Source organism: Girardinichthys multiradiatus, chromosome 18 (assembly GCF_021462225.1).
Source record: "Girardinichthys multiradiatus isolate DD_20200921_A chromosome 18, DD_fGirMul_XY1, whole genome shotgun sequence".
Taxonomy (NCBI): Eukaryota; Metazoa; Chordata; class Actinopteri; order Cyprinodontiformes; family Goodeidae; genus Girardinichthys; species Girardinichthys multiradiatus.
Window position 1 is genome coordinate 51,369,369 of NC_061810.1, and position 27,739 is coordinate 51,397,107.

Sequence of the window (27,739 nt, forward strand, 5' to 3'; positions counted from 1 at the left end):
TCGATGTCTTCCAGTCAGGTTTCCTGCTCACCACAGTACAGAGACTGCTCTTGTCAAGGTGTTCAATGACATCCGTATAAATGCAGACTGTGGAAGAACCACGGTGCTGGTATTATTGGACCTTAGTGCAGCATTCGACACTGTTGATCACTCCATTTTATTAGAGCACCTGGAAAACTGGGTCGGTCCTTCTGGTACAGCACTCAACTGGTTTAAATCCTACTTGAAGGACAGGGACTTTTTTGTGTCAGTAGGTAACTTTACATCAGAGATCACAAAAATAACATGTGGCGTTCCCCAAGGGTCCATCTTAGGGCCCCTTCTATTCAATATCTACATGCTCCCCCTAACTCAGATTTTAATAAACAACAACGTAAGTTATCATAACTATGCAGACGACACACAGCTATACGTTACGATGTCACCAGGTGACCATGAACCCATTCAAGCGCTGGGTAAATGCTTAGAAGAAATCAATGCATGGATGGGCCTAAATGTTCTTCAGCTGAATCAAAACAAAACTGAAGTAATAATCTTTGTACCAAAGGAAGAGCGTTTAAAAGTTAGCACACAGCTTCAGTTAATACAGCTAGAAACCACCAGTCAGGCTGGAAACCTGGGTGTAGTGATGGACTCAGACCTGAACCTTCAGAGGAACATAAAGACAGTAACAAGGTCGACCTTCTATCACCTAAAGAACATCTCCAGGATTAAAGGACTAATGTCTCAGCAGGACCTTGAAAAACTAATTCATGCGTTCATCTTTAGTAGAATTGATTACTGCAACGGTGTCTTCACAGGTCTGCCTAAAAAGTGGATCAATCAGCTGCAGTTGATCCAGAACGCTGCTGCCCGCGTCCTCCCTAGAACTAAGAAAGTGGGGAACATCGGCCCGGTTCTAAAGTCCCTACACTGGCTCCCTGTAGCTCAGAGAATAGACTTTAAAATACTTCTGTTAGTCTGTAAATCACTGAATGGCTTAGCACCAAAATACATTACAGACTTGTTGTCAGTGGATCAACCACCCAGACCTCTCAGGTCTTCTGGCTCAAATCTACTCTGCAGAACCAGAACCAGAACTAAACATGGAGAAGCAGCTTTTAGTTCTTATGCTCCACTAACCTGGAATAAACTCCCAGAAAACTGGAAAAGCGCTGAAACCCTAAGTTGCTTCAAATCAAGATTAAAAACCTATTTGTTTAGAGCGGCCTTTGACTGGGCCATCTAAACATTATTAGTTAAGTTTTCAGTCTAATGCTCCTTTCATTTAATTATCAATCATTTTATCATAAATGTTTTATTTATTTTTCATTATCATCTTTTTAATTATTAATTTTTCTTCTCTTTAATTATTTAATTACCTTTATGCCATTGTAATCTACTTTTCCTATTATGTCTCTTTCTTTTTTTCATGTGCAGCACTTTGAATCGACTTGCTACTGAAATGTGCTTTATCAATAAACTCGCCTTGCGTTGTTTCTCATCTAAATATAACCAACTTCTAAAGGGTATCTGAAACAAAAATCTTTTTTTTTATTGTATTTTTTCAGCATGTTATAAATTCTATTGTTTTTGGAGAGAATTTTGATGATATTATCTCTCTGTTTTAGAATAGTGAACGTCTGATAGAAAAGAAGACAGAAGGGAAATAGACTGATAGAAAGAAGAGTAAAGCTAAGAGCAGAAGAGTGTTAGAAACAGGAGGAGTGGAAAGAAGACAGGTATTACTGCTGCTATTAGAAAATGCTAACAACAGTGTGGATAGACACTTTCCTGCTATTGCACTTGATTTTTATAGTTTAATTATGAATAAATATTTCAAAATAAATGAAACTGTAACTGTACTGTTTTTATTATATCTTTATAACATTTAATTATTTTAATTTCTGAGGTGGAAATGTCCCCGGATCTGATTTCAGATAAAAAACCTAAAATTATAACTGAAACTTTTCAAAAAATGAATAACTAAACTAGCAAACAAATTCTGAAAACTCATAAAAACTAAAATAGAATTGAAAATGTGAAGTCAAAACTAAATAAAAATAAAAACTAATGAAAACTAAAAAACCTTTAAAACCTTGGTGTGCTCAGAGACCGTGATGTTGAGCCGGCAGAGGTCCTGACTGATATAATATATTCAATTCAATTCAATTCAAAAATACTTTATGAATCCCAAAGGGAAATTAAATGTTGTAGCTCATATTATGAAGGTTTCCTCAAAGAGTCGTTGTAGATGCTGATGTCTGTGGGCAGGAAGGATCTCCTGTAGCGCTCCGTCTTACAGCAGATCTGAAGAAGCCTCTGACTGAAGACACTCTGTTGCTGAAGGACAGTCTCATGAAGAGGATGCTCAGGGTTCTCCATAATGTTCTTCATTTTATGAAGAATCCGTCTTTCCACAATGATCTCCAGAGGTTCCAGAGTCTCCAGAACAGAACCAGCCTTCTTTATCAGCTTGTTGAGCTTTTTTAAGTCTCTGGTTCTGATGCTGCTTCCCCAGCAGATGATGGAGAAGAGATCAGACTCTCCACAACAGACTTATAGAAGATCTGCAGCATCTTGCTGCAAACACCAAAGGACCTAAGCTTCCTCAAGAAGTACAGTCTGCTCTGTCCCTTCTTGTAGATGGCTTCACAGTTGCATCTCCACTCTAGTCTGTTGTCCAGGTGAACACCGAGGTATTTATACTCCTCCACCACCTCCACTTCTTCTCCCATGATAGAAATAGTTTTTGACTTATTCCTGTTTCTCTTCAACTCTACAATCATCTCCTTTGTTTTAGTCACGTTCAAAATGAGATGATTGTTTCCACACCATGCCACAAAGTGGTCCACCACCTTCCTGTACTCAGCTTCTTGTCCATCTCTGATCCACCAACGACTGCAGAATCATCTGAGTATTTCTGCAGATGACAGGAGTCTGTCTTGTACTGGAAGTCTGAGGTGTACAGAGTGAAAAGGAATGGTGAGAGTACAGTCCCCTGTGGTGCTCCTGTGCTGCTGACTACCTGGTTAGACTCACAACCCTTCAGTCTCATTTAACATCTCCCTCAGCCATGCCCCCATACACAGCTGCTTAAAGACATCCACCATAGTTCCAGTAGCAAAGAAATCAGTTATATCCTGTCTTAACTATAACGTCCTGTCACACTGACTCCGTTTGTGATGTAATGCTTTGAATGGCTCATCAAACCACACAACAGGCAGTCTTCCACAGTCTACAGTTTGCCTGTCATTCCAACTTCTCCACTGAGGACGCAAAATCCACCACCCTGAACTAATCGCCCATATGGAATATAAAGACACCTATGCTAGACTCCAGTGCATTGACTTTAGTACAGAGTTTAATATTATCACCCAGCAGAGACTAATAGAAGAACTACTCATGCTTGAACTGAACACCACCTTATGTCTCTTAATCCTGGAGTTTCTGACCAAGAGACCTCAGATTGTTCGTACCAGGAAAAACACCTCCAAACCTATTATACTAACCATTGGATCTCCTCAAGATTGTGTTCTCAGCCCACTGCTATTTACTCTAACACACGACTGTGTATCCAGATAACTGGGGAACCTAATCACCAGGTTCACATATGACAACACAGCGTTAGGACCGATTAGCAGAAACAATGAATCAAAGTACAGGAAAGAAGTATAACAACTGGAAGGTTGGTGGAGAGAGAGCATCAGGTTTGTAGGTGTGCAGATCTAGCGGGACCCAAGCTGGCACAAAACATCCCAGTAATCTATTTCCATCCTGGGAGAAGAAGTGGAGGTGGTGGAGGAGTATAAATACCTTGGTGTTCACCTGGACAACACACTAGAGTGGAGATGCAACTGTGAAGCCATCTACAAGAAGGGACAGAGCAGACTGTACTTCTTGAGGAAGCTTAGGTCCTTTGGTGTTTGCAGCAAGATGCTGCATATCTTCTATAAGTCTGTTGTGGAGAATCAGATCTCTTCTCCATCATCTGCTGGGGAAGCAGCATCAGAACCAGAGACTTAAAAAAGCTCAACAAGGTCATAAAGAAGACTGGTTCTGTTCTGGGGACTCCTCTGGAACCTCTGGAGATCATTGTGGAAAGACGGATTCTTCATAAAATGAAGAACATTATGGAGAACCCTGAGCATCCTCTTCATGAGACTGTCCTACAACAACAGAGTGTCTTCAGTCAGAGGCTTCTTCAGATCTACTGTAAGACGGAGCGCTACAGGAGATCCTTCCCGCCCACAACCATCAGCATCTACAACGACTCTTTGAGGAAACCTTCATAATATGAGCTACAACAACATTTAATTTCCCTTTGGGATTAATAAAGTATTTTTGAATTGAATTGAATTAATCAGAATTTGGGCCCAGCAAAGACTGCAGTTCCTGAGGAGGTTGAAACAAGCCTCTCTCTCCACCAGCATCCTCAGAACTTTCTAGAGAGATGCGGTTCGAACACAGTTACTAAGTGTGGTATACCAGCTGCTGTATGAAAAGGATAAAAAGGTCCTGCAGAGCAGCTGAGAAGATCATTGGAGCTTCACTCCCCTCGGTCCAAGATATCTTTCAAAACATCTGCGAGGGCAGGGCAATGAAGATCATCAAGGACCCCTCACAACTGCTTCATAAATTTCTCTAAAGACTGCCATCAGGCAAACAGCACCGCTGTCAAAATGGCAAAACCTCCAGTCCGGTCAACAGTTTTCAATTGCTGTTAGGATGCTGAACTGCTCAATAAGAGCTACACCCAAGTGTCTTCGGCAATGTTTTAGTTATAGTTTTTATTATTATTATTATTATCATCATACAAACAAATTCAAAATGTTTTATTGCAGTGATTCATCTAGAGTCTTTATTTATAACTTATTATTACTTATTTATTACTTTTCAAATTCTTACGAGTTTTTAAATTTCTTATGTTGACCCTAGAAAAGATTTTGCCGCACAACATTTGTTTGTTCAGCAGGTTGACAATAAAGCCTGGTTAATGATCAAATACGTCTAATTTGCCTCTGTTCACTCAGTATGACGTTTTACTGTTTTCTTCTCTACAGCTGGTTGGAGTTGTTGCCCCTGCTGGAAAAGACGTACGGGACTGAGAGGTGTTACATGTTTGAGAACAACTGGATCCCCAGTGAGTTTGCATTGCCTCCTCCACCACCTAAAACTCTGCCTCCACAGGACCAGTGGCAGAACATATCAGGGGTGAACATCCTGGCTCACCTGTACAGAGAGCCCTTCAAACCTTGGTTAAGACAAAACAACTTCAAGATTATTATCAACCCCCGAGCTGTGTTTGCCACTACTGTCCACGGAGTGTTGAAGTCAAAGAAATCCTGCGCCTGGGTTGATAGGAATTTAGCCCGGATGTACCACATAAAGTAAGCTAATGCCTATGAACTTTAAACTTCGGGTCCACCAGTCATGTTTCTTTAAATGACTGAAACCAATCTTAAAACTTCAAACTGTGTTTCTTAAGCTTATATTCAATTCAATTCAGTTTTATTTATATAGCACCAATTCACAAATGTTGTCTCAAGACACTTTACAAAGTCAATTCAATCCAATCATACAAGGCAAGGCACGTTTAGTTATTAAGCACATTTCAGTAGCAAGACAATTCAAAGTGCTGCACATGAAAAAAAAGAAAAAGAGACATAATAGGAAAAGTAGATTACAGCAGCATAATGGTATTTAAACAATTAACGAACACAAATAATTAAAGAGAATAAAAAATGAATAATTATAAGATGATAATGAAAAATAAATAAAACATTTATGATAAAAATGATTGATAACAAAATGAAAGGAAAGTTGGACTGAAAACTCAAATAATAATGTTTAGATGGCCCTGTCAAAGGCCGCTCTAATTGATTTAGATCGCTGATTTTTGTGGTCTCTGATGTAAAGTTACCTATGTTGGAATTATGATTATTGATCAATTAATATTTATCAAGAATTATAATTAACAATCATAATTTGAGAAAATCAATTTCTTAACCAAAATCCTCATTTATGAATTGAGACCAGAGATGTCTTCTGGTGTTGTAATTGTGGCTCAACGTCTTTGATAATTACAATCATTAAATACTCAGTAATAATTAATAACTATTACCAGAGATGTCACTGTTTAATCGACCGTTTCTGCCGAAATGTGGGGAACTTTTAACCTTATCTTGACTGACGAATTACTCTTGCACAAAATAAACCCAGAAACGCCTTCTGTTACCATCTATGTGAATATTTATTAAATCACAGCCTGATACAATCTGCTCTTCTGATTTAATAATCTGCACCAACTCAAACATGCAAAGTTCTACATAAAAAGGGGTAAAATATCTTCTAACTAAACAAAATAAAGCAAAAAAGCAGTGGGTGTGTATTGAATAAACCAGCAGTTATGGCAAAAATGATAATATGATAATAAGGATATGGTTGTGAGTGGAGGTGGGGGCGCAGCTCCAACTGTAACTCAGTTCTACTCAGTCATAAAACCTCCCCCAACTCTTGAGCAGATAAAGAGTTATAAAACTTTTGGCAGCAAGCTAGCAAGCAGTGAGGTTGAAGACAAAGAAAATGGGGAATTTCACCATGAGGTTATTTTAACAGTCCAGTCTCACAGCGCACCTGCGCTTGATCTCAGGTGTTCAATAACCCTGCAAAACACACACAAAGCTGGGAGCGCGGCGGCCTCCAGACGTCAAACACGGCACATCAAATTTCAATAAAAAGGTTACATGCACATATCATTCAGAACACATTAGATTAAATAGCGAATCTCATCGCACTAAAACCTCCTGTACCCTGCCCAGACTTTCTAAGAAAGAAATAAAAATAAAGGATGGGTTTTACTTGTCGTTGTCTCCTCTGAGCAGAGGGAGAGAGAGGGGGGGGGGGAAGTTGGAAGTTACTGTGCGTCCACAGTTAACTTCAGGAAGAGCGGTCATTCTTTGTCCTCTGGCCTCCTTGGCGAAAGGGGAAAATATGATCTGACCGTCAGGAGTCAACTGGACGAAACAAGGGGGCGATCCGTCTCCTTGAAACTCCGTGGTTTTTTTTGGTTACGTGTTAAACTCACGTCTTCGATCGGCAAAGTGAAATTTCTGTCCTTCTTATTCCAGTAACCTCTTTTATGAATTTTTCGTTGGCCAACAAGAGAGAATAAATGAAAACTCCACGTGGGACCTCTTCTTCTACAGAGAGATGCTTCAGTTGCGTGGTAACCGTGTCAAGGTCTCCAGCTGAAGGCGTTCTTTAAAGGGGGTCACCTTCCTTTATAATCTCCTGTGACACCAGACTTGGGACGCCCCCGTCATATCAGCTGCAGTGGCCGATGGGATTTGTAGTAACGGACTGTCCTGGATACAAAATGGCCGAAACGCCGGAAGGCCTGGTGGTGTCCAGCAACGTGCAAATGGTCCAATATTCAGCAAACATGTGGTCCAACACCAACTGACCCAAAAACGTCCCTGTCCTTCAAGTAGGATTTAAACCAGTTGAGTGCTGTATCAGAAAGGCCGACCCAGTTTTCCAGGCGCTCTAATAAATTTACCCAGCGCTTGAATGGGTTCATGGTCACCTAGTGACATCGTAACGTATAGCTGTGTGTCGTCTGCATAGTTATGATAACTTACGTTGTTGTTTATTAAAATCTGAGTTAGGGAGAGCATGTAGATATTGAATAGGAGGGGCCCTAAGATGGACCCTCGGGGAACACCACATGTGATTTTTGTGTCTCTGATGTAAAGTTACCTACTGACACAAAAAAGTCCCTGTCCTTCAAGTAGAATTTAAACCAGTTGAGTGCTGTACCAGAAAGGCTGACCCAGTTTTCCAGGCGCTCTAATAAAATGGAGTGATCAACAGTGTCGAATGCTGCACTAAGGTCCAATAATACCAGCACTGTGGTTCTTCCACAGTCTGCATTTATACGGATGTCATTGAACACCTTGACAAGAGCAGTCTCTGTACTGTGGTGAGCAGGAAGCCTGACTGGAAGACATCGAAGCGGTTGGTGGTTGTTAGGAAGTTGTTTAACTGTTGAAACACAGCTTTTTCAATCATCTTACTGATGAAGGGGAGGTTTGATATAGGCCTGTAGTTCTGCAATCCAAGGATAAGTCCAGTCCAAGGATCAGCCCATTTCTTACAAAGCTTTACAAAGTCACTTTTAGTTTTATTTCAGTTAACGAAAATGTTTTTTTAAAGTTTTTTAGTTTTCATTAGTTTTTATTTTTATTTAGTTTTGACTTCACATTTTCAATTCTATTTTAGTTTTTATGAGTTTTCAGAATTTGTTTGCTAGTTTAGTTATTCATTTTTTGAAAAGTTTCAGTTATAATTTTAGTTTTTTTTTCTGAAATCAGATCCGGGGACATTTCCACCTCAGAAATTAAAATAATTAAATGTTATAAAGATATAATAAAAACAGTACAGTTACAGTTTCATTTATTTTGAAATATTTATTCATAATTAAACTATAAAAATCAAGTGCAATAGCAGGAAAGTGTCTATCCACACTGTTGTTAGCATTTTCTAATAGCAGCAGTAATACCTGTCTTCTTTCCACTCCTCCTGTTTCTAACACTCTTCTGCTCTTAGCTTTACTCTTCTTTCTATCAGTCTATTTCCCTTCTGTCTTCTTTTCTATCAGACGTTCACTATTCTAAAACAGAGAGATAATATCATCAAAATTCTCTCCAAAAACAATAGAATTTATAACATGCTGAAAAAATACAATAAAAAAAAAGATTTTTGTTTCAGATACCCTTTAGAAGTTGGTTATATTTAGATGAGAAACAACGCAAGGCGAGTTTATTGATAAAGCACATTTCAGTAGCAAGTCGATTCAAAGTGCTGCACATGAAAAAAAGAAAGAGACATAATAGGAAAAGTAGATTACAATGGCATAAAGGTAATTAAATAATTAAAGAGAAGAAAAATTAATAATTAAAAAGATGATAATGAAAAATAAATAAAACATTTATGATAAAATGATTGATAATTAAATGAAAGGAGCATTAGACTGAAAACTTAACTAATAATGTTTAGATGGCCCAGTCAAAGGCCGCTCTAAACAAATAGGTTTTTAATCTTGATTTGAAGCAACTTAGGGTTTCAGCGCTTTTCCAGTTTTCTGGGAGTTTATTCCAGATTAGTGGAGCATAAGAACTAAAAGCTGCTTCTCCATGTTTAGTTCTGGTTCTGGTTCTGCAGAGTAGATTTGAGCCAGAAGACCTGAGAGGTCTGGGTGGTTGATCCACTGACAACAAGTCTGTAATGTATTTTGGTGCTAAGCCATTCAGTGATTTACAGACTAACAGAAGTATTTTAAAGTCTATTCTCTGAGCTACAGGGAACCAGTGTAGGGACTTTAGAACCGGGCCGATGTGCTCCACTTTCTTAGTTCTAGTGAGGACGCGGGCAGCAGCGTTCTGGATCAACTGCAGCTGTCTGATCCACTTTTTAGGTAGACCTGTGAAGACACCGTTGCAGTAATCAATTCTACTAAAGATGAACGCATTAATTAGTTTTTCAAGGTCCTGCTGAGACATTAGTCCTTTAATCCTGGAGATGTTCTTTAGATGATAGAAAGCCGACCTTGTTCCTGTCTTTATGTTCCTCTGAAGGTTCAGGTCTGAGTCCATCACTACACCCAGGTTTCCAGCCTGACTGGTGGTTTCTAGCTGTATTAACTGAAGCTGTGGGCTAACTTTTAAACGCTCTTCCTTTGGTACAAAGATTATTACTTCAGTTTTGTTTTGATTCAGCTGAAGAACATTTAGGCCCATCCATGCATTGATTTGTTCTCAGCATTTACCCAGCGCTTGAATGGGTTCATGGTCACCTGGTGACATCGTAACGTATAGCTGTGTGTCGTCTGCATAGTTATGATAACTTACGTTGTTGTTTATTAAAAATCTGAGTTAGGGGGAGCGTGTAGATATTGAATAGAAGGGGCCCTAAGATGGACCCTTGGGGAACGCCACATGTTATTTTTGTGATCTCTGATGTAAAGTTACCTACTGACACAAAAAAGTCCCTGTCCTTCAAGTAGGATTTAAACCAGTTGAGTGCTGGACCAGAAAGGTTGACCCAGTTTTCCAGGTGCTCTAATAAAATGGAGTGATCAACAGTGTCGAATGCTGCACTAAGGTCCAATAATACCAGCACCGTGGTTCTTCCACAGTCTGCATTTATACGGATGTCATTGAACACCTTGACAAGAGCACTCTGTACTGTGGTGAGCAGGAAGCCTGACTGGAAGACATCAAAGCGGTTGGTCGTTGTTAGGAAGTTGTTTAACTGTTGAAACACAGCTTTTTCAATCATCTTACTGATGAAGGGGAGGTTTGATATAGGCCTGTAGTTCTGCAATCCAAGGATAAGTCCAGTCCAAGGATCATCCCAATCTAAGACAGTTCAGCTCTTCTTCTACTCTGTCTGTAACGTTAGCAGCAGTGCGACCAGCTACCCTAACAGCTGTTGTTGGGCAAAACATGCTCACTCGTGCACTCGTGGACAGACCGCACAGATGACTTGACTGACGTACCCGCCCTCTGCTGGCGGTATGCGGCACAGCGAGAAGAAAAAACAACAACAGCCAGAAACTAGACTTCATACTATGAGACACAAACCAAAACCAAGCACATTATCTCTGTAAATTCAGTAAGTTTCTGTTAGTTTTGTGAACACTCATTACTAACTCATTAGTTAGTTTTCCTTTTTCTTACAAAGTTTTACAAAGTCATTTTTAGTTTTATTTCAGTTAACGAAAATGTTTTTTTACTTGTAGTTTTCTTTATTTCGTTAGTTTTCATTAATGATAATAATCTTGGTCCAGACCTACTGCTTCTCATAAACTGGCCCTGGCTAGGACCCTCTGGGTGTCTACTGCACTTTGTAACATTATACAATGAAGGCATCAGCTGCATTAGAACATGTATGACCATTATTTCTTTTAAACATGAAGTCATTTCACTGTAAAAGAGAAGCTCTACCTGTTGACCGACTGCGGCAGGATGAGCTCGTCAAGATCATGCAGAGCCACATATTTGGACCGGTACATGTATCTGTAAAGGCAGTCATTGAGAGCTGGGAGCTGACCGAAGTAGTGGAGGTCCCCAGGATCTTGTTCAGGCTTAGCTTTTTGAGATACCTTCAGATACTTAGCCAGAGACCAAGGAATCACCTCAACTAAACCTGAAGAAATACAGGAAGGTTGGGTTGTTTCAGTTCTCTCAGCAACCACTTTATTTTCAACGAATTTTAAAAATCTTCTTCAACCTAACAGAAAATTAGCACTGCTGTGTTTGTTCATGTATGAACCTTTGAAATACACACATGCTAAAACTGGTGGGCCAAGAGTAACACATTCTTATTAATATAGTATGTAAGTTAATTAAAAGCTGAAAAAAATAAAGAAAACAAAATGAAAATGAATTAAACGTGTCTTCTGTTACCCAATCTCTTTAAGATTGTTTAGCTAAAGTAACATCAGCCTCAATGAACTGGTGAACATGTATCTCTGTATATACGCTCACAGCTTTTTCAATAATCTTACTGATGAAGGGGAGGTTTGATATAGGCCTGTAGTTCTGTAGTAGCAGCTTGTCCAAGTTGCTCTTTTTCAATAGAGGTTTGATAATTGCTGTTTTCAGGGCCTGGAGGAAAACACCTGACAAAAGGGACGTGTTTATTATTTGTGTTTTAAATCAGATGTTATTACAGGCAAAACTTTCTTAAGGAAAGCTGTGGGTAAAACATCGAGACAGCAGGAAGAAGAGCTTAGTTGCTGTACGATTTCTTCTAAGTTTTTATAGTTTATTTGGTGAAATTTGGACATTTTGTCAAAATCAGTTCTAGTTTTTTCAGTGAAGAAGTTAGCACATTAATTGCAGGCCCTGGTAGAGTGGAGTTCAGATGCTACAGTTACAGGAGGGTTTGTTAGCCTGTCGACCGTGGCAAATAATGCACGAGCATTGTTAATGTTTTTGCTGATGATCTCAGAGAAGATACAGACTTCAAGTCAGGTCCATACGTTTCAGACTGAGGATGATAACCGGAGGTCACCGATACTTTAGCCCCAAGGGTGGCTCAGAACTCCTTCCAAACCCGGGTGATGAACTGGGGGCCTCGGTCAGACAAGATATCTCGAGGGATGCCATGTAGGCAAAACACGTGCTTAATCAGCAGTTTTGCCATCTGAAGAGCAGAAGGCAGTTTGTTTAGTGGGATGAGGTGACAGGCCTTCGAGAAGCGATCAATAACTGTGAGGATGGCGGTCATGCCACCGGAACATGGTAGACCTGTCACAAAGTCTATGGCAATGTGGGACCAGGGTCGTGAAGGTGTACTGAGTGGCTGTAAGAGACCAGCTGGAAGTCGGTTTGAGCTCTTATTCCTGGCGCAGGGCACACAAGGAGCAATGTAGTCGCTCACGTCTTGGTGCAGGGTGGGCCACCAGTACCTCCTGAAGATCGAGGCTATAGTTCGGGTGCCCCCGGGATGGGTAGCAAATCTGGCTGAGGGGTGCCATCCAATCAGACAAGGTCGTATGGCAACAGGAATGTAGAGGCGGCCCGCTGATCCATTACCGGGCCCCGGGTCATTAGGTAGGGCTTGCCGCACGATCTCCTCTATCTCCCAGGTTAATGCACCGACAGTACAGGAGGGAGGTAAAATAGGAACCGTTTCTTTCTCTGAGTCGTCATGGCCAAACTGACGTGAAAGGGCATCAGGCTTGGTATTCTCAGTTCCGGGCCTAAAAGAAATGGATAAATTAAAATGAGAGAAAAACAACGACCAACGTGATTGACGTGGATTAAGGCGTTTGGCAGACTGAATGTAAAATAAGTTTTTGTGGTCTGTCCATACCAGTACAGGATGTTCAGCCCCCTCCAGCCAGTGAGCCATTCCTCCAGCGCCAGCTTGATGGCCAGTAACTCCCTGTCGCCCACGTCGTAGTTCTGCTCAGCTGGAGAGAGGCGACGGGAGAAAAAGGCACAGGGGTGGAGTCTCCCGTCCAGGTCCGAGCTCTGGGAGAGTACAGCCCCTGCTTCTGTGTCCGAAGCAACCACCTCCAAGATGAACTGCTTGGTGGGGTCCGGGTGGATGAGCACGGGGGCCTGGGAGATTTGACTCTTGAGTCTGGAGAAGGCTGTGTCGGCTTCAGTGGTCCAGACATACGGCACCTTAGACGAGGTTAAGGCGGGTGGAGGTCTAGCCACCTGGTTGTAGTTCCAGCAGGTGGTGAATTGTCTGTAGAAGTTCGAGAATCCAAGAAACCGCTGTAGTTGTTTTCTGGAATCGGGTTGAGGCCAGTCCAAAACAGCCTTTTTCTTCTCCGGATCAGTGCGAACCTGTCCACCCTCGAGAATAAGGCCCAAGAAGCTGATGGATGACCTGTGGAATTCACACTTCTCAGCCTTCACGAAAAGTTGGTTCTCCAGGAGGCGTTGAAGAACCAGGCGGACATGTCGGCGATGATCGGTCAGGTTCCTGGAGTAAATTTAAATGTCATCTAAATAAACAAAAACAAAGGTGTTTAAATAGTCTCTCAAAACGTCATTCACCAGGGCCTGGAAAACCGCTGGAGCATTGCATAAGCCGAAAGGCATGACCAAGTATTTGAAGTGTCCCACAGGCATCTTGAAGGCGGTCTTCCATTCATCTCCCTGGCGGATACGTACTAAATGATAGACGTTTTTGAGATATAATTTGGTGAAAATGGTGGCGTCCTGTACCGGTTCAAAGGCTGAAGAGAGTAAGGGTAATGGATATTTGTTTTTAACTGTAATGGCATTTAGTCCTCTATAGTCTATACTACCGTCCTTTTTACCATCAAAGAATAATCCTGCTCCTTGGGGAGAAGACGAGGGGCAGATGATGCCAGCAGCTAAGGAGTCAGCTAAGTATTTCTCCAAAACTAGACGTTTGGGCTGAGAGATCTTAAATAAGCGGCTAGTGGGTAATGGAGCCCCGGGCAGAAGCTCGATAGCACAATCGTATGGGCGGTGGCTGGTGTTGGAGTTGTCCTTCTATACTCCTGCGTGTTCGTTTATTTGGTCAAAGCATCTTAATTCTGCGCGAGAAAAACTAAACTTAAATGTCTAAGAAAACAAAACACGGACTAGAGGTTGAAGTTGATTCACCCGGCCGGGGAAAGAGGTGCTGTTTCTGTGTAGTCAGGAACACGTCTGCTTTTTTCTCCCCTGCACCGTTCTTTTATTGAACACACACATACTACAGGAAATATACATTTTACATTTGTTGTGCAGCGCCTTCTCAGTTTCTCACACATTCTTTTGCTGAAGGTCAGTTTCTCACACATCTTCAGGAATCTTCAGTGAGTACCATGCCTCCCTAATCCACTGCCAGCTTCTCACGATACAGACAGAAAACACCTGCAACCTTTAACCTTGAATAATAAACACTCATTGTGTGACCACACTAGAAGCTACTGTTTAAGGATTTTTCTAACTCTCAAAAGCATAACTAAAAACTCCTAATAATAATCAATCTATAAGCAGCAAATCCCAAATATATCTTAGCTTTAGCTACTAATGATAAGGCATTTATATTTCCACACTGGGCAATGATATTGTACAGGCCTTACTAAAAACCTGTAGAAGGTCATGGTATTCGGGGGGAACCCTGGCTAAATCTGCTGGTTCGATTGCTTCTGTCTCCCCAGGATGAGTTCTAGTGGTAACAGCTGACCTTAAACAGGTCGACAAGCAACGGTCGGACCAGGAGTCTACCCTGAGTTCAACCCAGTTTAAGTGGGGGTTGTGGTCCCGTAACCAGGGGAAACCCAAAACCAAATCGCTCTGCGAAACCGGAAAAACCTGTAGGGAGATGAGCTCTCTATGGTTCCCTGATAACACTAATTCTAAAGGTCTGGTGCAGTGGGTGATGCTGTGCAATGCCTGTCCATCCAGAGCCAAGACCATGCGTGGAGTGGGCAGCTGCTCTAACTCTAAGTTAAGCTGGGTCACTAAAGTCTGATCTATCAGGTTCAGGTCACATCCTGAGTCTAACAGAGCCGTTAAAGGCACAGAGTTCTGATTTCATATCATCATGGCAGGTAAAGTAAATCTAGGGGCCTTAAGATTTAAGTCACGGCCGGCCGGTTGCCCCCCTATAACCGGCGGCCTCTCTCTTTTGGCCGAGCAGGACAAACTGATACTAGGTGAGCGGAAGAGCCACAGTAAAAACACTGGTGAGTCTCAAGGCGGCGTTGCCGCTCATCAGGAGACAAGCGCGCTCTACCCAATTGCATGGGTTCAGGGTCAGGAAAATTAATGGCTGTGGAAGGAGCGGAGGAGCGTAGAGGGGATGACTGTATGACCTTTGAGCACCTCGTTGTACATGAGTGCGTCTCCTTTCCCTCATTCTGTCGTCCAAACGGACCGCCAGGGCAATGTACTTGTTGAGCTCCTCCGGTTCATCAACTAGGGCCAACTCATCTTTTAGAGCCTCATCTAGAGCATGGAAAAAGGCTGTCTTTAGTGCAGTAGGATTCCAGCCTGAAGCGGCGGCTGCAGTAGGAAAATCTATGGTGAAGTCAGCCAGGGGCCGGTTACGTTGTTTCATGGTCCATAATTGGCGAGCAACAGCGGTCTGATCCACTGCCACCTCAAAGACCTGCACCGTGGGAATCTATCTGCCGACTGTGATCAGAAACTGCCCTATGGAGAGCCTCTGCTGGGTCCGGCTGGGTTGACTATTCTGTCATAGTTCTGACTGCCGACTTGACCCACATGCAGAGAACACTCAGAAACAAAGAACGTTTTAGTTATTTTATTTAAAGACTAGAACGAGGGTCCGGTGACAAGGAAGCCAGGATGAACTGTGATGGGGAGGAACAAGGGCAAGTAATAGATAATGGAAACAAAACGCAGTTTGCAGATATGCTTACTGATGGCCCCCTCCAGGAAGGTGCCACGGCTAAACACAGAGGCAGGACAGGTGTAGCAGGAAGAGAAAAAAAAATACCCTCCAAATGTTGTGAAAGTGGTCCAAATTTTAACAACCTGCCCAAACCAGTTTTTTTCCAGGCCGTGTTCAAAAGAAGCCTAATTGGGGGGAAACCAGTCCAGTCTGGCAAATTGCACAGCACTACACAGTTTACCCAAATCCCATAAAGAACTAAAGTAAACATCAATAACAATAAGCATGCCAGAGCATAATGTGTACACCTGATGATGCCCCCTTAACATTTCTGCATGAATGCTGTGAATGACATGAACTTGAATGAATGATTTAGGATTAGGATTAGAGATGTTTTCCCCCAAAAAAGGGCTGAAATAAATGATATGGTAGTTCTGATCTAACAAGCAGGGATGGATAAGATGAATCGAGTTGAATAGATGAAGGACAGAGTTACAAAGGTGGACAGGAAGTTGAGCTGCGAAGGTAGTGAGGGAAATGAGACAGCAGAGGCATGAGAATGATAGGTCGAGCCATGAAGGCAATGAGGTTGATGAATGAATTGAGCGGCAAAGGCAGGAGAATGATAGCTGAATCTACATATGCGAGAGAATGGTGACAGAGTCTGCGTAGGCGGGAAATGATAGATCATGCAGCGATGAAGAATGTACTGAGCCATGAAGCCATAAAAATGATAAATGGATGCAGGTGAGTGAGTCTGCGTAGGCATGAACATGATTTAGACAGAAGGACGATGACGCAGCTGAACCTGATGAAGGGGAGAATGAAGAGATGACGAGGAAGTGAGAGAATGAATGGATGACGATGACGGATGCTGACGAAGGACCTTGGAGAAACAGGGATAAGAGACATGAATTAAGATCAGACAATCTGTCTAAGATGATAAATATGATTTAATGAAGGGCCATCCATCCATCACCAGATAATGAAAGAAGTTCTTACTCATGAACTGAGAGATTTTTGGGCAGCTAACAAAGAGAAAGGTCTGGACAGACACAGGATGAGAAGGATGAAGATGACCAGCGGCCGAGTTGTTGAAGGGAAGCTGTTGAGACTCCTTGGGTGGCTGCAGTAATGGCTGCCCCTATTCTCAATCAATGGCTAGAAAACTGACAGAGGGCAGGTTGCATTGGATTAGAGTCTGTCTAAAATATATGAGGAACCAGGAGGCAGACATAGGGCTCCTACTGGAGTGAGAAAGAGGGGCATGATGGGTGATGTTTGAGTGCGAATTTGAACATGGCTTGAAATGAGCAGAACGGGTCATCGAGGCGAACAATAGAGATGAAACGGGGACCTTCCCTTTGGTATATTGAGATGGCATTTGAAATGATCAGAACCTGAAGTCTGAGAAGACTAAATATACTTAACCTGAAATCCGTAGAGGGCTTGAACATCATGGAGTTAGGATTAGATACAGGTCCTTCTCAAAATATTAGCATATTGTGATAAAGTTCATTATTTTCCATAATGTCATGATGAAAATTTAACATTCATATATTTTAGATTAATTGCACACTAACTGAAATATTTCAGGTCTTTTATTGTCTTAATACGGATGATTTTGGCATACAGCTCATGAAAACCCAAAATTCCTATCTCACAAAATTAGCATATTTCATCCGACCAATAAAAGAAAAGTGTTTTTAATACAAAAAACGTCAACCTTCAAATAATCATGTACAGTTATGCACTCAATACTTGGTCGGGAATCCTTTGGCAGAAATGACTGCTTCAATGCGGCGTGGCATGGAGGCAATCAGCCTGTGGCACTGCTGAGGTCTTATGGAGGCCCAGGATGCTTCGATAGCGGCCTTTAGATCATCCAGAGTGTTGGGTCTTGAGTCTCTCAACGTTCTCTTCACAATATCCCACAGATTCTCTATGGGGTTCAGGTCAGGAGAGTTGGCAGGCCAATTGAGCACAGTGATACCATGGTCAGTAAACCATTTACCAGTGGTTTTGGCACTGTGAGCAGGTGCCAGGTCATGCTGAAAAATGAAATCTTCATCTCCATAAAGCTTTTCAGCAGATGGAAGCATGAAGTGCTCCAAAATCTCCTGATAGCTAGCTGCATTGACCCTGCCCTTGATAAAACACAGTGGACCAACACCAGCAGCTGACACGGCACCCCAGACCATCACTGACTGTGGGTACTTGACACTGGACTTCTGGCATTTTGGCATTTCCTTCTCCCCAGTCTTCCTCCAGACTCTGGCACCTTGATTTCCGAATGACATGCAGAATTTGCTTTCATCCGAAAAAAGTACTTTGGACCACTGAGCAACAGTCCAGTGCTGCTTCTCTGTAGCCCAGGTCAGGCGCTTCTGCCGCTGTTTCTGGTTCAAAAGTGGCTTGACCTGGGGAATGCAGCACCTGTAGCCCATTTCCTGCACACGCCTGTGCACGGTGGCTCTGGATGTTTCTACTCCAGACTCAGTCCACTGCTTCCGCAGGTCCCCCAAGGTCTGGAATCGGCCCTTCTCCACAATCTTCCTCAGGGTCCGGTCACCTCTTCTCGTTGTGCAGCGTTTTCTGCCACACTTTTTCCTTCCCACAGACTTCCCACTGAGGTGCCTTGATACAGCACTCTGGGAACAGCCTATTCGTTCAGAAATGTCTTTCTGTGTCTTACCCTCTTGCTTGAGGGTGTCAATAGTGGCCTTCTGGACAGCAGTCAGGTCGGCAGTCTTACCCATGATTGGGGTTTTGAGTGATGAACCAGGCTGGGAGTTTTAAAGGCCTCAGGAATCTTTTGCAGGTGTTTAGAGTTAACTCGTTGATTCAGATGATTAGGTTCATAGCTCGTTTAGAGACCCTTTTCATGATATGCTAATTTTGTGAGATAGGAATTTTGGGTTTTCATGAGCTGTATGCCAAAATCATCCGTATTAAGACAATAAAAGACCTGAAATATTTCAGTTAGTGTGCAATGAATCTAAAATATATGAATGTTCAATTTTCATCATGACATTATGGAAAATAATGAACTTTATCACAATATGCTAATATTTTGAGAAGGACCTGTATGTCACACCCCAAAAACCGAAGCCAAGGCTGAGCAGAAAGAGATATGAATGAAGGAGAAGGGTGAGGAGGAAAGAGGATAATAAGAGCCTGACAGGCAAAGAAGGGGAAGGGCGTGAATCTGGCCAAAGTCAAGGGAAACATAAGGAAGTGCTGAGTAAGAGCTAAGCTGTGCCTAACGAGTGAAGGAGAAAAATGAAACAGACTGGCTGGAGAGGGAATGGAATAACCTGCTTAGGCGTGGAGGATGCATATTTAGATGAGTCTGACAAGGAGAACAGAGGGTGAGACTGAAACACGCCTGATGAAGCGTGGATGGGACATGATAAACCTGACTAGGCCTGGTGGATGCAGACGTGGGAGAGCCCGACTGGCAAAGGGAGAAAATAAGTGATAGCTGATGTTGTGACTGTGAATCTGAGAATATTATTTAATAATTAATATTAATATTTTAATATTTGATCAAATAATATTTGGGTCTGTTAAGGGTTGTCCTGTGAATACCAGCCCAGTAAGGCGATGGTATTAGGACAGAATAGAAAGGTGTGAGACGAGCTCTGACATTATTGAACAGCATAAACTCTGCACACATATGGAATGAATTCACACAATTTCTTAAAATACAAGAATTTATTAACAAAAATAAGTCAACTCAAAGTCAAACATATTTCAATCAATAAACTCTTTACTTTGCTAAAACAGTCCAACTAAACTACCAAGCAGAATTAAAGAATAATGAAGACTAATGGACTATGAACAATATAAACAAGTTGATTAAAGATGATTGATAATTATGACCAAAAGAGTGATGCAACATTACCATGCAATGTTTATGTTTGAGAACCAAGGATTATCTTGAAGAATCTGGAAATGAAGTTAAGTTAGTTTTGGAACCAACTTAGACAATAATCAGCAAACGTTTAGACAACCATTCACAATGCAAGATCAGATAAAATATTATTTTAATAAAATAATGTTTTAAAGAATGATCTGCTGAATAAAACCAACCTTCTAGATGAATAATTCTCAACGGTTTTTAATTAGCTGCCTTTATTTATTGAAATATTTAAAGAAATATTATTAAGGGAGTATTTTGGAAAAGAGCCAAATCTTTCTGGAGAAATGGGGCTTAATGGTGTTTACTTAGTTATCAAATCTAGTAAATGATGTTTAGGAACTATTATTCACTAGCCTGTTAAATACTCTTTAGTAGCAAGCACGTGTTCTTACCAGTTAGCATTGGAGCTAACAAAGAAGCGGATAGCTTAGCACCAGAATCAACACATACCTTTAAAATACCTATAATAAGGGTTAAATGTTCTGTTTAAAAATCACCCTTTAAATAAAGTTTGTCTTAACTTAAAAAAACATACAAAGAACACAAACCGGCACGTGTGCTGCAGATAGGCAGCTAGCAATAAGATAGCCGAGTTTCACAAAAACAAAACAAAACTTCATAAATGAAAACATTCAGATCATTTCGATCTAAACCACTTCTATAATATTCTGCCCAAACACTTAACCTCATGAATTGTGGTGAGGAATGTTGTCCAAGCGACGATGATGTTTGAAGAAGGTATCCACAATGAACAAAGGGTTAGCTTCCCGCTAACCTCCTCAGCTTCTCCCGATCAGAAGGTGCGTTCGTTCTGTGAACAAAAGGGTTAGCTTCCCACTAACCTCCAGCTGTGGATGTAAAACGGCTCGTTATCCGCCAACACCACTGCACGGTGATAGGGTCTCTGTTGTCTTCCTTCCAGACTGGGAGACCGCTCCGCTCAGCTTCATAGAGACTGCGCGTCTCTGTAGGGAACTTCTCTGGGACAATTTGCTTCACAGGCCTCAGAGGAAAAAAGTAAGCAACTCTTATACCTTAATTTCCCCGTTCATGAATGAAAATACCGGATACACAGACAGTATTTCATGCGTACTTATCTTTGCATATGATCGATGATGTCTTTTTGCCAGCAAAAGAGAAATCAGCATGCTTTCCTCCCCTATCCGGTCCCTCTGGAAGGCCATGTGGAAGAGGGTGGATGTAGCAACAGCTGTGTTTTTATTCGGATAGTGGCGTCACAGGAAGTCCGCAATTATCCCGTTTCCTGGCTGTGCCGGAAGAAGGTTAATGCACTTTATTTTGAAAGTTCCAGAAATGTCCGTACCGGAGTTTAATGTTGAAATCCATGGCTGTGGGTCCCAACACTGACAAGCAAGAGGAGGGGAACTTGGTAAAGCTGACGAGGCGGGCAGAGAGAAAGACTTGGTCATGCCTGACTGGCAAGAAGGGGAAGCAAGGATAAGTTTAAACTGAAAAGGCCAACCATCACCAGTTAATGCAGAAGCTCTTACCTAAGATCATTGAGCAGAGCACAGAATGGATGTTTGGGCGGACATACGAAGAGAATGCTGAAGTCGACCAGCGGCTGAGTTGTTGTAGGGAAGCTATGGAAACTCCTTCGGTAGCTGCTGAAGTGGCTGACCTAATTCTGAATGAGTGACCTGAGAACTGACTAGAGGGAAGGTTGCATTGAACTAAATTTTGCCTCACAAATTTGAGGAACCAGGAGGCAATCATGGGAACTCCTTCTGGAGTGAGGAAAAGGGGCATGAAGGGTGAGCTGATTTGTGACGTTTGAGAACAAAAGAGAACATGGCTTGGAAAGGAGAAAACATGCCATCGAGGCGAGCTATGGAAATGAAACATGGACCTTTACCTTTGATGTGTTTGAAGTAAAGTTTGAAATGGACTGGATAGAATTTGAGGTCTGAAAAGGCTGAATCTCTAGATGGCACGAATTAATTAGAATGAGAAGTAAATTCGCTTAGTCTAAGAAGCCGAATAAGGCGAGGAGGAAGGCGCTGGAGAGAAGAGATTTGAAATAAGTTGAAAAACAATCGGGAGGGTCATATGGAGACTTTTTTTTTTAAAGAGGGGAAGTGTAATAGATCTCTGGGAGTCAGGCTGTGGAATGCAATGATTTGAGATGCCTTTGAGAAGAAGTTTAATGGTGTGAAGAGTTAAAAGCTCGGCGTGGGCTCAGAAAGATGATCTTTGATAAAAATCGATGCCAGCTAATAGGCTGTGGATGTAGGGGAGCTTGAAATGATGATGTTCAAAACAACGAGTAATGAAAGCTAGGACTGTTTGAGTGCGAACCAGGTACGTTGGTAGCAAGGAAAAGTTTACAAAGGTTTGCCAGGCGAAGGAATGGGGTTTGAAAGTGGAAGGAGCTAGACCTGAGATCCAGCAATGTTAGACTGATTGCGACGGAGTAAGGAGAGAGAGGAATAATCGGAGAAGGGTGAAAGTGGCTGACGGACAGAGACGGCAGAATACCTGAAAATTTTAAATGAGACAGGGCATCAGTGGATTAGAATAACCTGGAACATGACAGGCCTGCCAGGATTCGATGAAGGTAAGAGCTACGTCCGTGAAATATTGTCTGTTCATAAATTGTTTCATAAGTGTTTGTTATTCTGCTGTGGCAGTAACGGAGTTAATGCTTATATTGAGAAAACACTTAGTCTGGGAAGGTGCGGTAAATCGATTGTCACAAGCTGAACATAGCAGCGCCGACCTGGTCTGCCGAGAGAAAGTGGGCACCACGATTAGTTAAGATGTATCGAAACAGTAAATGGTTCCTTAGCGCCTGGATGATAAGGGAACGAGGTTGGTATAAATGTTCGAATGCGTAAATGAATATTTAGATATTCTACGGAGCAAACAGGTTGCTGTTATATTTTAACTAGTTTCAATATTATAAGCTAAGTAAAGTCACAGACAATTGAAATACTATATGTTGCATTATTTTGTTTAATGCTACAGAGAAAACAAAGAAGGCAATGTTTACAAGTTTAATAAATATACGTGGTAAAACAGGGTAAAAACACTCAAGGGAAAAATTGTCAACGATGAAAGGGGGTCGTAATAATTTAAGGTAAATAATTCATTTATGGTAAATGATATGGCAAAGAAGGTTAAAAGCAGCATATTGTTAGAGTTACTAAGGTATTACGGTCTGTATATTCTTAGCTCTAATGATGTGTTCACATGCAAGCCTCTGTCAACAAATGCTTGTGAACCATCCGTTTGAGAGGCCATCTTTTGGACCGGGACTAGAGACCGTAAAACTGAAACGAGTCAGTCGAGGGAACAACATCGCCGTCATAGAAAGAGATACCGTTCCAGTTCGTAAAGAGACTGGAGCGGGAAGCCAGCAGCTTGAGTTTGCTGGGCAGGAGTGCTGGAAGAAAGGAAGACAAGAACAAGACACTCTGATAGCTAACTGAGCCGCAGGAATCAGAGGTGGCTTGCCTCATGATAAAATTTCAGTAGCGAGAATAAGCAGACTCCTGATTGAGAGAGGGTGGATGCAGCTTGGCAGAGAAGGATTTGTGATATGATAGAGAAATCGGGATGCCATGTTTGAAATGTAGGTCGACGATGAGGGACGGATGGGATGGAGCTTATTCTATGGGGTTTAAGAGCAGAAGACGTTTTTGGAGCAGAGCCTGAGTGAGATGTTAGAATGCGTGGGAGTATATGATCTACCTGAATGTAAAAGAGGAGTGGAAACACAGCGTGCTGAAGGGCATATGAATGAGGAAACAGTTGAAAAGAGAGAATGAAGTGATACATCTCACCCTTAGAGACGAGCCAGGATGAGCGTTGCGATGATGAATGACAGTGGGAGGAGCCAAGGAGCGGGTTGAGCGTCAGCAGAGTGGAGACGAGGAAGTGCTGATGTGGCAGAGGTGGAAGCGAACGCCCGAAGAAGCTGAGTAATGGATGATATTGAGCGCTGGAGAGAATCCATGAACGGAATGAACGAAGCAGGGAGGATCGAGGGACAACCGGAGTAGAAGAAGACGTGGAAGCCTGGGAGATAATCGCTAGGAAGAGAAGCTGCTGCCGGAGACGGCCAGGTGATGTGGCGGCGGGAGCCAGGTTACAGGCAGGACTATCTCATTAATGCTTAGAAGGAAAATTGAAGGTCGGCGGGAGGGCAGGGAGATCCATGGTTGGAGGTCCTTAAAAGCGAAGCCTTGAAGGGTCATTGGCTGAGGAGGAATGCAGACTTGACGCTGATCGGTTGGAGCGGAGACACATGATGGAGTCATTGTACGGAGCCGGTGGTGGAGGTGAGTCTTCCAGATTGAATTTTCATCAAAACTCCATTTATTTCATTTAAAACAGCTCAGCTGTTAACTCTGAAATCTGCAAAGAGAGCGAGTGATTACAGTTACATAACTACTCTGTGAGTGGTTATATGAGGTTGTTTCATAGGTTGATACTTTTCTGGACTGAATCCTCCAGAGAAGCTTAGAGTTCACTCCAAATGGGGGGACTTCATCACCACAGGTCTGCACGGAGGAATGACAGTGGAGTTACGGTGGTGTTATTTTTGACTAGGACATGTCATTTAAATCCCATATTAAACAGGTTTCTAGGATTTCCTTCTTTTACCTCCAGAACATTACCAAAATTAGAAATATCCTGTCCAGGAGTGATGCTGAAAAACTAGTCCATGCATTTGTTACTTCAAGGCTGGACTATTGTAATTCTTTACTATCAGGATGTCCACAAAATGCAGTTAAAAGCCTTCAGCTGATTCAAAATGCTGCAGCAAGAGTTCTGATGAAAATTAAAAAGAGATCACATTTCTCTTATTTTAGCTTCCCTTCATTGGCTCCCTGTTAAATTTAGAATATAATTTAAAATTCTCCTCCTCACATATAAAGCCCTTAATGATCTAGCTCCATCATACATCAGAGATCTGATTGGTCCATATGTTCCTAACAGAGCACTTTGTTCTCAGACTGCAGGTTTACTGGTGGTTCCTAGAGTCTCTAGAAGTAGAATGGGAGGCAGATCCTTTAGTTATCAGGCTCCTCTCCTGTGGAACCAGCTCCCAGTTTTAGTCCGTGAGGCAGACACCCTGTCTACTTTTAAGGCTAGGCTTAAAACTTTCCTTTTTGATAAAGCTTATAGTTAGAGTGGCTTAGTTTATCCTGAGCACTCACACTGAGCCTGGAGGAGTGAATGCTGCAAGTCACTGACTGGATGCAATCTGCTGGGTTTCCTTAGATAGAAAAACTTTTTATCCAATTTGAATAAATAACTGAATCTGACTGAACTGTTCAATGGTTACGATTAATAGGAATGTATGAACCTGACTGTTGTGAAGAACCTTGAGACGACATGTGTTGTGAATTGGCGCTATATAAATAAACTGAATTGAATTGAATTCCTTCATCATTTAAAAACAGTTTCTTGTACTTATGTTTTTTGTACGTTACCTTTTATGTAAAAATGTGTTTGATGATCTGAAACATTTTAACGTGACAAAACAGCAAGAACAGTAGAAATCTGTAAGGTTGCCAACAAGGAGCTGTTCTAGCTGATATCTCTACAAATAAGCACAGGAGAAAAACTGTGATGGTTTTGAAAAGCTGTTTACAACAAGGTGCATAGAAACACCGCTGGCTATACTGGTTTGCAAAGACTTTATGACCAATACCTCCATTATGATGTTCCAACAACTGAAACAAAACTAAAGTTAAGCCTTTCGTTTGGAGCTAACAAACTGACTGAGGCCTTTTTTTTTGCCAATTTGTCTGATAAAACATCTCCTGTTTTACCATCAGCAGCTCGTCAATTTGCCTCTTTGTGTATTTTTAGCCCCATTTTGTCTCCTTATGTTTCATGTCTGGTATTCTGGTCTGGTTGGAGCATACCACACTCCTATTACTGTGTCTGGTCCTGTGAGTAAGGGTATGAAAACTTCTTATGTTCATTCTCTGTGTTCCTGGAGTACTTATCTGGTCCTACTACAAACCAACATCATGACAATTACAGCCTGTTACCATTCATTTTATTGCGCCACTTGGTTTTTATTAAGTCAGACAGATTATGACCCCCGACCAAACCAGAGCAACCTTTGAGCAACCTTCTGGTGAAAATATTTTTCGCTGGAGAAATAAACCAATTGTCTCTACAGTAGACTATGACTATCCCTTGTTAAGGCCAGTACGAAATCCTCCTCTAGTGAAAACAAACTGATGCATGGTTAGTCTGAAACACCCTGCAGCAGACGGTCCCAGTTCCTACTCAAAAACACCTCTATGGTCCAGTGAAACAATCAAACAGTCCAAAGACATTCTAAATGTACTGTCCAAACTATGAACCGCCTAACCTCTTCCTTAAAGTTAACATCTAGTCTTTCTGTCTTTTTCTGTAGACCTCGTGGGCAAACCAACCTGGAGCCACAGCAGCTGATTTATGAAGGCAGACTGCTGAGTTACAGCACTCACCTCACCTCTGCTGTCAACACTGTACTCAGAGAGACTGGACTTCTACCTGAAGACAGCATGAACTAGACTGTGGACCTTGTTTATGAAAAACCGGGTAGATTGTAGGAAAGGTTTCCCATGTGCTTCACAAAACAGAGCGTACTGGATGAAATGTTAAACAACGTCATTTACATTCCACAACGATATTTTTCCATAGTTTAGGCAGCTTGCCAACAACATTTTCTTTCCTGAGAAACTTAAAGCTCACAAACAACATGTCTTGTTGGTCTGGTTGCTGATTCCTTCACAGCTTCTTTTTTAGCCATGGCATCAGCTGTGTTCCATCCAGTCAGTGTAGGGACGGCCAGAACTGATTAAATGATGATTCATTAAAGCCGTCTGTGTCATCAACCAATATAAGAGCTAGGCAAAAAACAAATAACAATATTTACAATAAAATATTATCAATTATTATTATACACAGCTCGTTATATCAGGACATTTCTTTCCATTGACAGAACCAAATTACATACTTGTCATTAGCATTTCAAGCTGCACTCATGCAGTTTCATTTCAGATTCGAATCTTGTTCTCCAATCGGCTGAAGCTAAACCTTTAATCCTTTCAACCCTTTACGTGGTCCTTTGTCTGTTTAGCTGTTAAACATTTGTCCCTTTTCCAGATTTGCCATTAAGCTGATCTCTGTGACCTCCCCTCGAAGGGAAGTTACCAAAACAAAAGCATGTAACCTTATATTGTAGCTGCCATAAAACAAATAGAGCTGACTTTACTCTTTGGCCTTTACATGCCCACCAAATTATTTGCTGTTATGTACATAAAACACAAATCCAAGATGCTTCACCAAAACAATAATAATCTGGTAAACATGTTATAATTGTAACTTGCAACATTTCAATACACTTAAAGCATTGTACATTTACTTTTCAAAATCTTCTAATAGCAGAGCTAACTTATTAACTGGACTTCTCTAGTAAAGACATTTTGTTCACACGTTGACCTCCTTTGGCAAAGTTCCTGTCAACAAAAGCTAACTTGACCTTTCTGGCAGGTCCATCTGTATCCCTTACAGCAGTGGTTACCCAACCTTTTTTGACTTATGAACCCCCTGAAGCATTGTGTTATATAGAGTACCGCCTCAGTCAAACCTGTTAGCAAAAACTGAATTTACAACAACTGATTATTAAATGAAAATCATTTGATTTAATCTCTTAAACATAAAGATAACTCTGTTGCTGTGAAAGTGAATAAGTAATCTAAATAAATATAAAATCAACATAAATAATAAATCTGCAAAACTGGAGCTCTTCTAAATAAGTCTCCAATAAACAGACATTTTAACTTACAAAATCAGGAACAGAACACCGAAAAATAATGTTCAGGTTCACTATGTCAGTCTCACATTGTTTTCATCATTTAACTGAGCTTTAATGAGACACCAGAGCTGCTTTCTCTTGAT

General features: G+C 41.6%; 1 protein-coding gene and 2 long non-coding RNA genes across 4 annotated transcripts in view; 2 read left to right on the plus strand and 1 right to left on the minus strand.

Moving 5' to 3' along the window:
* si:zfos-464b6.2 overlaps window positions 1–26,741 on the plus strand; it is a 41,480-nt gene extending 14,739 nt beyond the window's left edge. Inside the window, exons 8-9 of one of the 2 annotated variants that reach the window (XM_047391115.1) lie at window positions 5,043–5,369; window positions 26,211–26,741. In XM_047391115.1, coding sequence (XP_047247071.1) covers window positions 5,043–5,369; window positions 26,211–26,349 — 466 coding nt within the window. In that variant the 3' untranslated portion in view covers window positions 26,350–26,741. The remainder of the gene's footprint in view (window positions 1–5,042; window positions 5,370–26,210) is intronic. The other variant, XM_047391117.1, reaches the window with a different exon arrangement.
* LOC124883788 lies at window positions 1,329–1,833 on the plus strand. The gene is made up of 2 exons (XR_007042316.1): window positions 1,329–1,508; window positions 1,611–1,833. It is a non-coding gene; the product is annotated as an uncharacterized LOC124883788 (long non-coding RNA).
* Window positions 8,431–8,934, minus strand: LOC124883787. The gene is made up of 2 exons (XR_007042315.1): window positions 8,756–8,934; window positions 8,431–8,653 (listed from the first exon to the last, which is right to left on the minus strand). It is a non-coding gene; the product is annotated as an uncharacterized LOC124883787 (long non-coding RNA).
* Window positions 26,742–27,739: the final 998 nt, after the last annotated feature.